Genomic DNA, 14,848 nt, shown 5'->3' with positions numbered 1-14,848 from the left:
TTCCTTATAAATAAAATATTACAAAATTAAGGTCTGGTCACCCTTGGTTGTAGATAAAGGTCCACTGACAAGGCAGAAATCAGTTGAGTTTCTTTACCCAAGCAACATATGTTTTGGGTTTTTTTGTAAAGGGATTATTGACCAAAGTCTAGAGTGCCTTATTGCCTTCTAATAATACCAGATATCCCCCCCAGCGTGCACTAGAGCGCTATCTATATAAATGTTTCCCAATATTTGTGCCCCGCTTTCAGGTAATCAGATGTCCTAGGGTGTTGACGCACTACCCACAGAAGGCTGGAGGGCTGTAGTTACCAGCCCGGGGTTAATATTGGCGACCACAGATCTCACCCAACCACCGTCTGCGTTATTTTGCTGCCAGTTGCTTGGCCCTGTGACGGTTCTCATTTTAGCGTTTTAATTAGCGAATCCACGAGATGCGACAGTAAAAGTAATTATTATCGGTTTGCCAGACTGTTTGAGGCTTGGGTCCATGGCAAATTAGCGTCTTGGACATTCTACAATATGTAACCTTTCTCCCGCAAAGCAATGTTGTGATGGGACTGAATTGTTCACCCAGAGGGTTTGGAGTGTAGCTTTGAATTTTTTTCTTTTTCTTAATAGGGGTTAAATAGGAGTGTGGGGCATATAAGGGTCAGAGATGGTTTATTCTGCCTCTGGTGTGTAATAAAAGATCTTAAAAATGGAAGTCTGTTATATTGTGTTATTTGTACTAGTCACCCAAACTCACCTGCTCCATTAATGTAAGCGGGTACCGGAAAGGTCTCGGTGATCTTCTCGTCTGTTTTTCAGGGGTATTCGTAGAAACATAGACGTTGCCGGTAAAACTATTTGTATTTAGTTCTAGTCAATTACAGAAAAAGAACATATAATAGGTTAAATCATAGATGGTGGCATTAATTGATATTGGGCAGTGATCTACGGCCAACAGACCCATTGATTTTCGGTTTTGGGATCGTCCTTTAATTGCCTAATGTGTTTGCAAACTGTTTTCAGACACAAAAGTGTTAATGCAGACAGTCATGCTTGCATTTGTACATTAAATTCATGGGTTTTCTACCATGTCGTGAAATAATGGGTTCCAGACCACCTGGAGGGAAAAAAAAAAAAAGTCCATAAGGGTTTCATTACAATCCTATCCTGGTCCTCACGGTTGTAAATTTCCCTTTTATCTTGAAGTTCCTGGGTGTGATTTACGAAAATAGATTTTAGGAGTCTGGATATGATGTGAACATATACACTTCTACGCATCTACTCATGGAACTCGTAGCTCAATCTGTTTTGTATAAGAGTCACTTTCTAGAAGGTATCTTCATCTGAGTGTCCAAAAAACTCACCTTTCCTACTTTTATCATTAGAAGTGTAAGCGGCACTCTGGTTCCAGTAAAGGATATATACGTAAGCTGTTGTGCCCCGTGCCTTATAGGAGACAAGACACCAGCTTATTGGCACCTAGCGGCAAACACAAAGGAGCCCAGCGCTTTATTATTATTTCTGTACTTGCTTTCTCGTTTTAAATGTTCGAGCTCCCCTTTCTGCCATGTATGTTGTCTTTTAAACTGGTCCAATCCTGACTCTGGGAGTTTGGAGGAATGTTTAAGATCCCTAGTTCATAAAACCATATTTCAAGATCATAGCCAACTCACATCAAGGCTGTGAAAAGCATAGTTTCTTGTTTAAAGAAATTCAAGTTGAGCCAAGTCGATTCCTGGGGGAGCTCAGCTGTCCCAGAACACTAAAATAATGGGGCTGCCAATCTAGAACAACGGCTTGAATGACGGGGAACGTCTGACCTGCATGACTAACTCGACTTGTGTTTTCGAAGAGCCACTTGTCTTGAACGCAAGGATGTCTGGGTCTGTCCTGGGCTGCCCTTGCTAACACCACAGGTGAGGTTCCAGAGATTGTGGTCACGGCCTTAGCTTTTTATAGCCATCGTGGCGACTTTTCCAGAATCTTCCATTGGCGAGTGTCTTTATGTCATGGTGTTATCTCTAGGTGGCTTCTGTTCTGTGACGCAGGCTGGCCCTCCATCTTATGATGCTGGCCGGGCACCTTAAACAGAGGTCCTTCGCCATTTTGTTCTTATGTGCCTTGGCGTTTCCTTATCTATCTAGCACAGTGGTCTACACGTGTTGACGCCTGATGCCTAAGTCACAAGACATATGACTATACTAAACTAATTAACCCTATTGTGACCGGGCCCAGGAGTCATATTAAAATGCACTACACCTACCTATTTCACTTTTCTACGGGTTCCTGATTTTTGGTGTGGAAATGTGGATTCTGAAGGATTAGTCTTTAAGCAACTCTATAGGTGATGAAATAGAACCCTGTGTTGTGTCAGACTGTCCTACTTACTCCAGCTTAAAATGCTCATCTTCTGAGAAGAGTACAATCTATATCCCACAACCTACATCATGGAATGAAGCCATCTCGCTTTCTCCAGACCGTTGACTTTGGCATACGACCTTCGCTACAATCAAATCATCTTCGTCCAAGGAGTCCCTCTCCTTCACTCTCATTTATGACCTGGGCCCCTTATCCCATTAGAGAGAGTCCTCCACCTATGGGTGCCTGCGATTTTACCCCTCATTGCTTATAGATAAATCTAGAACAAGCCAACACAATAAGTTTAACCCACATATCTACAGCAATATTAATGATATAATTTTTCAACTCTTTCGCCTTCGAATAAAGAGCACCGGAGGATGAAGAAATCATCGCTGGGGTAGGCTGTTTGGTTTATTTAAATCATAATTGTGGTGTTTAAGATAAATGAGATACATAAGTTAAAACTTCTTAGGAAACCTGTTTCTATTTTACGTCTGGCAGCTGGTAGACACATGGCCCAACAGAGGACTAGTCACCGACTAACTTATGGTCCATATGGTTAACACATTGATGGCAGGAGCGCACAATTAAATTATATATTTACGGCCAAGGCATCATAGTGCTGCACTTTACCTTTTATTTCATTATTGTAAAATAATTCCCAACAGAATTTAATGACAGAAAAGAGCAATTAGGCTCATCTAGTCTGCCCATGGCCCTACCTGCTTTAAATGACTTGGTCCTTGGTCTGGTCTGCTGTTCAGGACAGCCTTTTTACGATGCAGGCTTAAATTCCCACACTGCCGAAAGCCCGTTCCATTTATCCACCACTTTCTCAGCAATTAAATTCTTTCTAACATTACATATAAATCTTTGACCCTTGCACCCTGAAATAATGCGACGGTTTTTCTAAACAGGTGCCTTGTACGTATTGTCCTTCAAAAGTATAAAATGTCCCAACATCCCGGCCAGAATACCGATCGCTTGTCTTCTTAAATATATGTCCACAACCTACGGGCATCCCATTGAGATCATACAAGGGGCTGGATCCCAAAGAGAGAAGGGTGGAGAGAAGCAGAGTGAGAAAGCCTGGCGTCCGACAGCCTTAATTGACCAGAGTGGATCAGTGAAGGTGACAGGCAGGAGGCAGCAAGGCTTCATCAGGTAAAGAGTCCAATCTGTTAAATATTTAAAGCTCTTAGCTGTGTCTTTTCATCCTCACCCCTCTTCTCCCTGGGAAGGAATTCAAGGAAACCGAGGAAATAATGGCAAATAGAAATATCACAGTTTCGTTTCCAGTAGAGACGACAGTTGTGCAATAAGTAAACACATAGAGAAGAATTCCGGTTGACTGTTTAAAGGGCAAATTCCCCAGGATTATACTGAAAGGGGGCTTTTAACAAGGGGAGGGGAGAGGTAGGTGTTCTGATGTCTGTATATTAGGAGGGGAGAAGTGGGTGTTCTGATGTCTGTATATTAGGAGGAGGGAAGAGGTAGGTGTCCTGATGTCTGTGTATTAGGAGGAATGGAGAGGTAGGTGTCCTGATGTCTGTGTATTAGGAGGAGGGGAGAGGTGGGTGTTCTGATGTCTGTGTATTAGGAGGAGGGGAGAGGTAGGTGTTCTGATGTCTGTGTATTAGGAGGAGGGGAGCGGTAGGTGACCTGATGTCTGTGTATTAGGAGGAATGGAGAGGTAGGTGTCCTGATGTCTGTGTATTAGGAGGAGGGGAGAGGTGGGTGTTCTGATGTCTGTGTATTAGGAGGAGGGGAGAGGTGGGTGTTCTGATGTCTGTGTATTAGGAGGAGGGGAGCGGTAGGTGACCTGATGTCTGTGTATTAGGAGGAGGGGAGAGGTAGGTACCCTGATGTCTGTGTATTAGGAGGAGGGGAGAGGTAGGTGTCCTGATGTCTGTGTATTAGGAGGAGGGGAGAGGTAGGTGTCCTGATGTCTGTGTATTAGGAGGAGGGGAGAGGTAGGTGACTTGATGAAGAGGGGTCAGTGTCCAGATAGTTGTGTACTCATAGGGGTAAGACCTATTTATTGTGATGTCTGTGTATTTGGAGAGAAGAGACTTGCACGCCTCTGGTATCTGTGCATGAGAAGGGGCTGAGTAGTAAGTAGCCCTGGTACTTTGCGTGTCTGGATGGAACGTTGAATGAAGTCATAAACTCTGTACATGCTTCGAATGTTCCACGCGCAGATGTGCCTCCCTTCATATTGCCTCATGGAAACATAAAACCAGATGAAAACATGAGATGTTAAACACTAAGAGAACCATTTGCCAAGAGGAAGTTCACTTATTATATTGGACTTTTTATCCCATCACATCTGTTTTGTGGGGTTCCCATGGTCATCCTCCCAATTCCCCTATACACTCATCCTCTTCATAGCCTTTTTAAGGGCTTTTAATGTAAAAAGGTAGCATTTTAAATCACAAAAGAATTGCACCAAGAGAAGCATATTGAAAACAGAGAACCAGAAACATTCGCCTTTCAAAAATGACTAAGCTACTCTTGGCTTCACACAAGAAGCAACCAGGTCTTCAGGTCTTGCCTCCCAACTCAATGAGCCTGTAAATGTCAGCCTCTTTTGCCACAAACATTTCAGGTTCCATTATGGAGAAGACTTTCCTCTGTCTGCTGTTGACCTTTGCTGTGGGCTTCGCTTCAAAACAGAGACGAGAGCCGGCGGAATGGGACTACCGGTCGGAGGGTAAGGAGTGGTTGTGAAAGAGAAGATTCGTCTGTTGGCCACTGGAGAACTGGCCAACAGACCAGTATATTAAAGTATTAACCTAAATGTACTCAAGATTATAGTAATCTGAAGCCCATTACTTTATGATCTCTGATCATATTTCGCTTCTCTAAGAGCACCATTGTCCATGAAAGCTACACCTTTCAGCTGACTCTGTTGGAATGTATAGTTATACTAAACTCTTAGCACCTCGGGGCAAAATAACAGATTCTCGTGGTCAGAAAAATCTAGACCTGACAATTATATCCCCTTAAAAAATAAACATAACTTTCCCATCAAGCATCGCAAAGGGTCTTATGGCCAACTAAGGTTCTCTCATAGGTTCTTCCACGTGATATTTCAGGATCAGTTTAGTCTTTATGATGTCATGAGAGTTGGTGATCAAAATAAATATGTGGGTTTTTTTTTAATTCTTGGAAATTGCTACTTGTTTCTGGTATGGTGTAACAGAACACAGACGACCACTTTGTATTTAGCTACAGAGATTAAAATTGTACACAAGAGAAATTGTACAAGTGTCATACTGGGCACAGGCCATCTTCTTGAATGTTCTTGTTATACCTTCACTTGACATCCTCTAAGATATGAGATATCTGTCTTGATTGCTAGACATGTCCTCTTTTCTGTAGCTGAGAAAGTAAACATGCGTGGTTGCGCCAACCTGACCACTGTTCTGGACAACTGGAAATTTGCCATCATGACTCAATTCAGGAATTTGCTCCTTTACGATCATCACACTGTGCTTCCTGAATACGGAAGGTGAGTGCGTCTCCCATAAAAACTTCAACTCATTTTACTGATTTTAGGTGTTTTAAAGATACAGCTGATTTGTAGTTTTACAGATGCTTTATTTAATATAATTACTAGCTAGAACAGTAAAATTTTGTAATACTGTGAGGGAATTGAAACATACATGGGATAGACATAGGTTTCCCAAATCTAAGACAAGACGATACGAATGATGCTTAATAATTATACCAATGAATAGCATGGCTGGCTCGCCAAATTTAGAGAAGTCTTTTTTACTCCGATACCCAATAATTATATGCTAACGTCCTTCAATATCTCATATGTGTAAACCCAGACCTAGAGATGCAGAACGTGCATAAATCCAGAGAATAAATTAAACGCAACATAGTATTCCTTCTTGGTAAGAAGTTTCCACTGTCTAGTACAGTTGCAGTGGACAAACCAGTTTAGCTATGGACTGTCCTCTATGGTCAGTGGCAATTTACTCATTCTCTTCTTTAGGATTAAGTCTCTTTCTGAAGCCTTGGAGGACTTGTATAAGGAGTTCAATGCTCTGAAAGAACGTCTCGGGGAGCTGATCAGCAAATTTGATAGTGTTGAAGCCTTTATGGAAGACATGAATACTCGACAAGTTGCACCACCGAAACCACCTGCACCACCGAAACCACCTGCGCCACCACAAGAGTCCTCAAATGTCCCAACACTTATTCTAAAACCTGGGATCCTAGGAAGTGCAACGAATAGAGGTCAGACAAGAAAGGTTAAGAGGACCAGGGTAGCAGCCAACCCTTAGTAGAAAAGGAGGAATCCTTTATACTGTATCGAAAGCAATCCACCTCTCAGTAGCATTTTCCGAACTATGCCTTAATAGTAAAGCTTTTCTCATGGACTCAGTAGCTATTTCAGTTTGATTTTGACCAGTAAGCATTGGCAAGTTGATGAAATATATTGTTCATATGACAAAGAGCAGCTTAAAATGCACTATATGGACAAAAGTATTGGGATAACTGACCATTACACCAACAAGGACATTCTAAATATGACCTCACACCCTTTGTGAAGAACTGGAACAAAGAATGTGAGCCGAGCGTCTCATCCAACATCAGTGTCTGACCTCACAAATGCTTTACTGGATGAATGAGCAAAACACTCCAGAATCTTGCGCACAGCCTTCCAAGAAGAGTGGAAGCTGTTATAGCTGTAAATGGGGGACCAACTACATTTTAATGTCTATGTATTTAGAATGTGATATCATAAAGGTCCCTGTTGGTGTAATGGTCAGATGTCCCAAAACTTTTGTCCATATAGTGTAGCTACATAACAGTGTAGTAACATAACACAGTGTATACAACTGCCAACATGATATTCATCGTGACTCAACAATATAGTTTCAAAACCTCATTTTCACTGGATCTGTGTGTTTTCTAAGCCTTGCTTAGCAACCAGAAACAATATTGGTTTATGATTTAAGCTGATTTAACACTTTAATGGAAAAAGAAGTGGCTGCATCACAAAAACATTCCCACAATTGACATGTTTCCCATGATCTTATATTTCTGTGTTCTCACCTTCTAATTTCTTTTGGGTTAAGGTCGTTGATATCATAAATAAAGCAATTCTGAGCAAACAAATGTATCATTTTGCTCTTTTTAACTATAGTCCATACTGCTTACATAGATCTGATGAATAAGCTCTGATATATAAGCTTTATATTACCATTTGTACAACGCTGTGGAGTATAAAGGTGCTTTATAAATCTATAACTAATAAGCCATGTTTTATATAAGCTCATATTATTGTAGTATTCTTTCTGATTACACTGTTCATACATAACACAAGCCATATCTGACAATAGTGACTATGATCATGTGTTCACTGCATTTTACATGCCAAATAAAAGTATATTTGTGCAATTCATTCTTTTTTTTTTGTTATTAACACCTTAATACAGTGTAAATATATAATTAGGCTCAGATCCAGCTTGATCCTCCCATCACTTTCACAAATATTGAGGACAACTAACAGAAGAACCACAACACACGAACGGCAGATCACTACTTTAGTGACATGTGCCAACCAAAAGCTCCCAACTTCCGGGTTGAGCAGCTCTGAGAAGCCAATGAACGGCGAGAATCGTGTGCGCTACACGATTGGGCCGCGTAGCTCACGTGGTCCTTGGCTTCTGCTGGTGCTTAGCGGCGCGAGGAATTAGCAGAAGCTGCCATGGTAACGGGGCCTGGGAGAGCGGGAAAGGGGCATTTTACACCGAACTTTTCCTTAAAGGGTTAATAGTATTGGCTAATTCCCTTGTTATAAAGGCGCTGGCATGTGCCGTGGCGGAGTACAGTGGCGGTTCGCTACTGAATAAAGTGTGTGTTACGCTGACAGCGGTAGAAGTAACAGCATGCGAGGGCAACCTGTGGTACCTCTACTAGCTGTGGACTACAACTACCATGACGCTCAGCAGTGTGGTTCTGGAAGTCCACAGCATAACTGCACAGTGGGAATACTAGAGAAAACATACTTTTACAATAGTATATGCACTCCAAGAGGTTAAACAAGGGGGCACTTTTGCATTAAGGGGTGAAGGGGCAGATACTCAGAATCACGTAGACACCGTCCTATTTTACACCGTCACATCCGCCAGGGCTTCTATGCCTGTGCTCCTGGCAGCAGAGGTTGTCTACGCACATCGCGCAGACCATCCCCGGCAGCCAGAGAGGAGGATACAGGTCCCCTGCGGGGGCGTCCTCATGTCTGGCAGCCCGGGGAAGTCTGTGCTATACGCTGCCGGGCTTCTATGGTGGAGTACCGAAAGCTCATGTAACGCCGGTGCTCCTTCATAGAAGTGCTGGCCGCAGCGAGGTTGTCTGCATCGCACAGATGTCCATGGCTGCCGGAGAGGGGCATCTAGGTCCCCTGCAGCGCTGCGGGAGATCTGGATTCTCACCCTGCTGTTTGCCCGCAGCAGGGCTAAATTAAAAAGATAAACACCCGCCCGGAATGGCCATGTTGCTTATAGGCCACGGACCGGTGGTTGGGGACCCCTGTGTTAGGAGATTAGGACCCGTCACCCTCGGTGCTTAATCTAGCAGACATTACTAATATACAGTATGTACGGCTGTACAATCAGTCCCTGATTCTGGAGCCATATGCCTATCAGTGATTATTGGTGGATTGAAGGTTTTTGAATGCTATTCGTGACAGAGTTCCACTTCTTTTTTTTGGAGAGATTCATACAGAATTGACACCTGGCAGCCTTTGCCATGTCTTCGGTCCAGTACCTTGCTGGGTTCCACTGTCCAGCTGCAGATCTGTCCACGTGTAAAGCACAGGTGATCTCTGGGAGACAAACCTTCTACGTGACCACTGGCTCCAAGTTTGTCTACAGATATGATACAAAGAGGAAACTTACAGTGGTGAGACATGTTCATTCTCTTACTATTCTTATATCACATAACACTTTCCACCCATAGGTACCCATATTGTCCAAGTCTCTCCATTTGAGACTGAAACTCAATTTGTGGTTCTATCTCCTGCCTACTTGATTGAATTGGTAAACGCCAAAACCACAAGAAGTACATGGAGAAGGAAAATTCAAGCGAAGAAGAGCGGTTTCAGGTCAACCTCAGTGAAATTTCTAACCGTAAAGGTTTTATAACCATAAATTCCCACCAGATAAATTTAAAGAAGCCAACCTGTTCTCCACATCTTCAGCGTAGCCCTGAACTGTTGCAATATATCCAACCTAATTTTTCTGAGTTTAAATACCATCTATAAAATAATTTGAATAGTTCTCTAGTAATATACTTGTAATGAAAACACTATACATTCTTAAATATCCAGTAATTACTTTTTAACATTCCAAAATTGTAATTTGTAAATTGAAATTAATATTATTATTAGGAATCTGTGTTGCAGCTTCTGTTGAAGATAAGCACGGAAAGATGATACAAATTATTTATTTCTATTTTCAGGCTGCTTTTTTGTTTCCTGCCAAAGTCTGTCAAGTTGAATTGGTCTCATCTACACAACAGCTCTACGTCCTATGTGCCAAAAATGGAATATATTTGCTGGAACTGGATAAACAAGGAAGGTGAGGATCCCATGTTTTTTTGTATTAAGGTTTAAATGACATTAGTTAAACTCTCAAACACCCCATTCATCCTAGTTTACCCTTTTTAAGTGGCTCTGCCACCTAAAACAATTTTATAATAATCAACATATATTAAGAGAATGGTCTATTATGATAATGAATATCAAGGATAAGATGTGTTATTAAATGATATGTTTTGTGATGTGGATGACTGTTAAAAACTTATAAAAAGAACAATAAAAAAAAAAAAAAAAAGATGTTATTAAAAAAAATATTAAACTGGTAAATTGCTGAAATTGTACTAAGTAACATCAATCTTGTTTGCACTAAGGTGTTTGAAGGAACCAGGCTCCTCTTCAAGTGCAGGAAGGATGAATGTCGTCTCTGTTGGACCAGAATCTTGCTGTTTGTACGACCCCTCTGTTTGCACCATTGCTGTGGCCCATGATGTTTTAGTTACTGTATCTAAGTATCCAGACAAATGGGGTATCAAACTGAGGCCCATGAATGGCAAGCCCCCTACAATGGCTCCACTGCGAGAAATCGAATTATCATCCAGACCTTCACCGGGAGACATTAAGGGAATGGAAAATGCTTTTTTACAGCCAGTGCTATGTTGTGTTTGTCTATGGAAAGAGAAGGAACCGAGTTGTGATCCGTGTCACCTAGCATTAGAAGCTTCCCTATTCACCAGCTTGTTTGGCGTTGACTGCACGCTGCTCAGTTGCCCTATTATTTTCTGTGGTTTTCCCGATGGCCAAGTTGCATGCTTTCCTTTAAATGCTGCTGGATTTTCCAGACCTGGAAACCAGGAACAACCTCTAGTACCCGTAAAAGTCCTGTATCATCTCGAGCAGCCTGTAGTTTTCATTGATGCAACAAAAGCAGAATTTCCATCCACCGATACTGCTCATTCGGCTGAGAGTGCTGAACGTTTGGCCTCTGACTGCATATTGTTTATCGGACGAGGAGGACTCTTAGTGACCATAACTCGTTTGGCCAATACACAAGGTTCTGCCTACGAGTTCAGAGAATATCATCTGCAGGCCCCTGTGTCGTGTGCTGTTTCTGCCAGCTCCTGTATTTATTACAGCACCTGCACTGACCTCCTGTCTGTCGCTGTCCCTCCAGCACAGAAAGAAGTTGCCTCAAGGACTCCACAAAATCCCATACTGCCTTCTACAAGTCACAATATCACTCTGGTGGTGGCAGTATCACTGGTTTCCACACAAGGTGAGCTGAGGATACTGGCATGATATGTTCTTTGAACAGTGTAGTCTACATTCACCTTACATGAACTTTTGTGTTCCACAAACAAATAGTGTATGTATTAATATGTCTGTATATTTTTTGTCTAACTTCCTATTCATTCTCTTTCGTTCTTTCTTCATTTCCAACTTTTCTTCCCTCTACTTGACCCTTTTCTTTTATATGTTTGTAAGACACTTGGTGATAATCTTAATTATGGCAGTCGGCATTGCCACCTACTGATAGACTAGACATTGGTGCTTACCCAGCACTGTGAAATAAATTATATATTATATATTGTGTTTTTTTACTTTTAAGTGTTCAAGTCATATACCATCAGTGTTTATGTTAACTTGCAGGTGATATCGAACTTCTGGCCCTTTCTAACAGAGGACGACTCATGCTTTGTAAACTGTGTCAGAGAGAAAAAGCGGCACAAGTTAGAGTTTTGTGTACCAATATGGGTAAAAGGATCAAAACTTTGTTGTCCGGGATTGGCACAATATCAGACAGGTGAGCAAGGCATTGGTGCTGTGATAGATAGTAAGCTCACAAGAGCAGGATCCTCTTCTGTATCCAAAATTAACAATCAGAAAAAATTTGTGTTCATGGTATTGTTAAATTAGTATTTTACCTTCACCGTAAAGCACAAGACAAATATTTTAGGCACCGTAACTTGTTTAGAATCTTATTTTGGTAATGTTTCTACAATTATAATGGCATAACTTAAAATTATGGTTGCACACTCTACACTGCCTGTTCAAATGGTCACCATAAGAAAGAGATCATTTAGGTGGGTACTGTGATTTTTATTTTATTTTTCTCTATTATATTACATTATAATTTCATGATTCGCTTGCCCTAAAAAAAGCAGATATAATATACATAAATATATATGATAAATATGTAAGTGTTGTTTTTCCTCCTCAGGGTTTCTAAGCTAAGGACTGTCCTTGATCAGAAGACCACCTCGCTATTGACTCTTAACCAAGTGATGACACTGAGCCGCGTGGTGTTGTCGAGTCATCTGGCAGAGCCACCTGTCCACTGTGAGATTAAGGTGTCGCAGACCAGCATCTTGCAACAGAAACGTTTTATGGCATCTTGTATCTTGAAAAACAACTCAGACTGTGTCCTGGACAGAGGATGGATACTGTGTGTTTACTTACGTTCCGAGGGCTCTGACTCTAGTATTTCATATTCCTTCCCTATCAGAAGACTTCTTCCAGGAGGGACAACAGAACTGTGCTTCCCTCTACCCGCAGACAGCTGTGAAAAGCTTCAGTTCCCTATAAAAGTCTCATGCACATTGTTTTACAGTTTTAGGAATATTACAACAGGCCTCGGAAACTCTGATAACGCAGACCGATTTGTTCCCCACAAACAGGGGATTTGCTTACCTCTGGAAAAACGTATTATTGACTTTCTGCACTGCGTTCAGGTAAACCCCAAGGCTGGCCTTCCGTTCACTCCAGCCGCTCCCCAGGTGTTATCGTGGGATCCCGTGGAGTCCTTTTTGCTCTCATCTCCAAGAGGTAAAAGTAGTATCAAGAAATGGAACCATCTACCGGAGGATATTTGCAGCCTGAGAGTTAATTATGCAGCACAATTAAAAGCCACAGTGCGAGTATCATCCCTTTTGATAAGCCAGGCCTTACAGAATGAAAAGTCAGGTAAATGTCTGTTCTTCTCAGATGAATCACGAACACTCAGAGCCAGCGATGGACTCCTTCATTTCTCATGTTTATATATTTGCTCCAGGAGTCTCTGTCTGCTGTGCTGTGCTCCGCTGGCTATTCCCGGAACGATGGACAGGTACAGAGAATCAGGAGGAAGTGCACGGTGTTACCCCAGACGGAAGAGCTCTTGGTTTACGTGTTAGAAAGGTAATTTAATGTAATTAAGATCTTTGTTTATGCATGAACATCCCACCAATCTATGCAACGCAATGCACACAACAGGCTCACAAACTGTGTAGGAATTCATGGGCCTTTTTCTCTTTTTCAGGTGTCTGTGGGAGATCTTCCAGAAACCATTCCTGCCATTGATATCGAAATCACAAGCCCTCACCTGGATGCCTTAGCTTGTTTGCACATGGCAGTGATCAGACGCCTGAAGGTACAGGCTGTGGAATAAATAGGAGCTTTTCAATTTCTTCCATGTTGCCTGCCAATAACTGTTTGGTTATGTAAAAATATTTTTACTGTCACCATTTATGTGACATCATAATTGGCTTCAGATTAATCATCCTGCAGTTAAAATCTGGGTGATTTATTGTTCTTGCTTGTTTGTGCTCAACTACAGCATCTTTTTTTTAAACAATATATTGTTAGATATATATATATATATATATATATATATATACACACACACAAACTACTGTTCAAAAGTTTGGTCTTTTCTTGAATTTTCTCCTTTACTCCAGACTCTTGTCCTGCAACATAAAAGGAATGTTGGCAACGTCCCTGAACTGAAACTCCGAAACATCCAAGAACAATTTATTGCCCGAAAGGTAAGTGCCAGGCCAGTTCTGTTGTTCCAGTACCATTTACTTTACTCTTGCTGTAGCGCATCGTATAAGTCTCAGGGTGAGTTACACTTATTCTGCACGACATAGTGAAGTTAATAGTAACATTTGGGTGCCACAATCTGCTTACACTATATATTTATTTGATAGACATTGTAACATTCTAATCTCATAGGTATTCATAGATACAAAAAAACATGAACCCAATAACTTTAGATGCAATGGCATAACAGACAAAAAATATGTATGCAGTATTCAAAAGTATAATATTTCATATTAAAAGTTTGTGGATACATTAGTACTAATAATAGGACAAGCAAATATTAGTAGTTTACGCAAATTAAATGTTTAAAAAAAATGTCTTGGGCCAACAGTAACTAAAAGAAAGCAGATAAACTATATTTTACTTTATTTGTGGATTTCTCTCTTTCTCTAGATACATGTTATCACATCCTTATTATTCTTCCACTTCTTTTTTTAAATGTAGTTGGTTGAAAAGCCACTGGTTCTGTACAGGGGGAGTTTGCAGTTCCTTGGTAAAAGGAATGACTCGTATGACTAGTGATGTTTAAAGGGACCGTAAGTTGCATGGGGTCATTGACACATCTTAATTATTTCTCTCTAGTCATTGTTAAAAGAGGTACAAGCATTGCGGGACAGACTCTGTGTGCAGAAGGAACTTAACTTAGACACAATTCTGCACAGACTTCTGGACACCTACAGAGCGTTGCGTGATCCGGGGCTCCCTTTCGTCTAACTCAAGCTTGAGTGATGCTGTCTGTTCCTCGGAGGAGACGAACACTTTTCTTTGTGGAGATATATCAGGACCGAAAGCTTGGATGAGGCTAGACATCAAAAACGCATGCAGAAGCTAAAGTTAGCCCGCCACCTAGTGGTAGAAACAGGTAATGAGAACATGGAAAATTGCCTACATATTTTGCTACATTTTATTCAGTAAATAATCAGGAAAAAATATATAGTTTGGATTTGTCAGGTGCATATTTAGATGATAAGTTGCCCTTGAGAACACTTTGTTTTTGTTTTCAATTTTTTTTTGTCTCAATAAACCTGACCCCGCTACTGTCTTGACTGGTTCATTTAAAAGATTGTATACCCCAAA

At 41.2% G+C, this 14,848-nt stretch overlaps 1 protein-coding gene across 1 annotated transcript; it reads left to right on the top strand.

Moving 5' to 3' along the window:
- The first annotated feature begins 4,968 nt into the window (after window positions 1-4,968).
- On the top strand, window positions 4,969-14,485 carry LOC149278716 (Fanconi anemia core complex-associated protein 100-like). The gene is made up of 12 exons (XM_089501799.1): window positions 4,969-5,065; window positions 5,737-5,866; window positions 6,359-6,603; window positions 9,334-9,413; window positions 9,835-9,953; window positions 10,285-11,186; window positions 11,561-11,714; window positions 12,132-12,874; window positions 12,963-13,087; window positions 13,209-13,319; window positions 13,627-13,713; window positions 14,354-14,485. Exons 1-12 carry the CDS (start codon window positions 4,969-4,971, stop codon window positions 14,483-14,485), a joined length of 2,925 nt encoding a protein of 974 aa, XP_089357925.1.
- The last annotated feature ends 363 nt before the right edge of the window (window positions 14,486-14,848 follow it).

The sequence above is a fragment of the Sceloporus occidentalis genome, unplaced genomic scaffold (assembly GCF_023333645.1).
Source record: "Sceloporus occidentalis isolate IW3139 unplaced genomic scaffold, rSceOcc1.0.p SCAF_182, whole genome shotgun sequence".
Classification (NCBI taxonomy): Eukaryota; Metazoa; Chordata; class Lepidosauria; order Squamata; family Phrynosomatidae; genus Sceloporus; species Sceloporus occidentalis.
This window is presented reverse-complemented; position numbering and strand designations above follow the sequence as displayed.

Bases quoted from the DNA above. Each gene is read 5' to 3' on its own strand.
- LOC149278716 (XM_089501799.1), top strand. From the start codon at position 4,969: ATGGAGAAGACTTTCCTCTGTCTGCTGTTGACCTTTGCTGTGGGCTTC. The intron at 9,954-10,284 runs GTGAGGATCCCA...GTTTGCACTAAG, and splicing joins GAACTGGATAAACAAGGAAG to GTGTTTGAAGGAACCAGGCT. The intron at 13,088-13,208 runs GTAATTTAATGT...TCTCTTTTTCAG, and splicing joins TTGGTTTACGTGTTAGAAAG to GTGTCTGTGGGAGATCTTCC.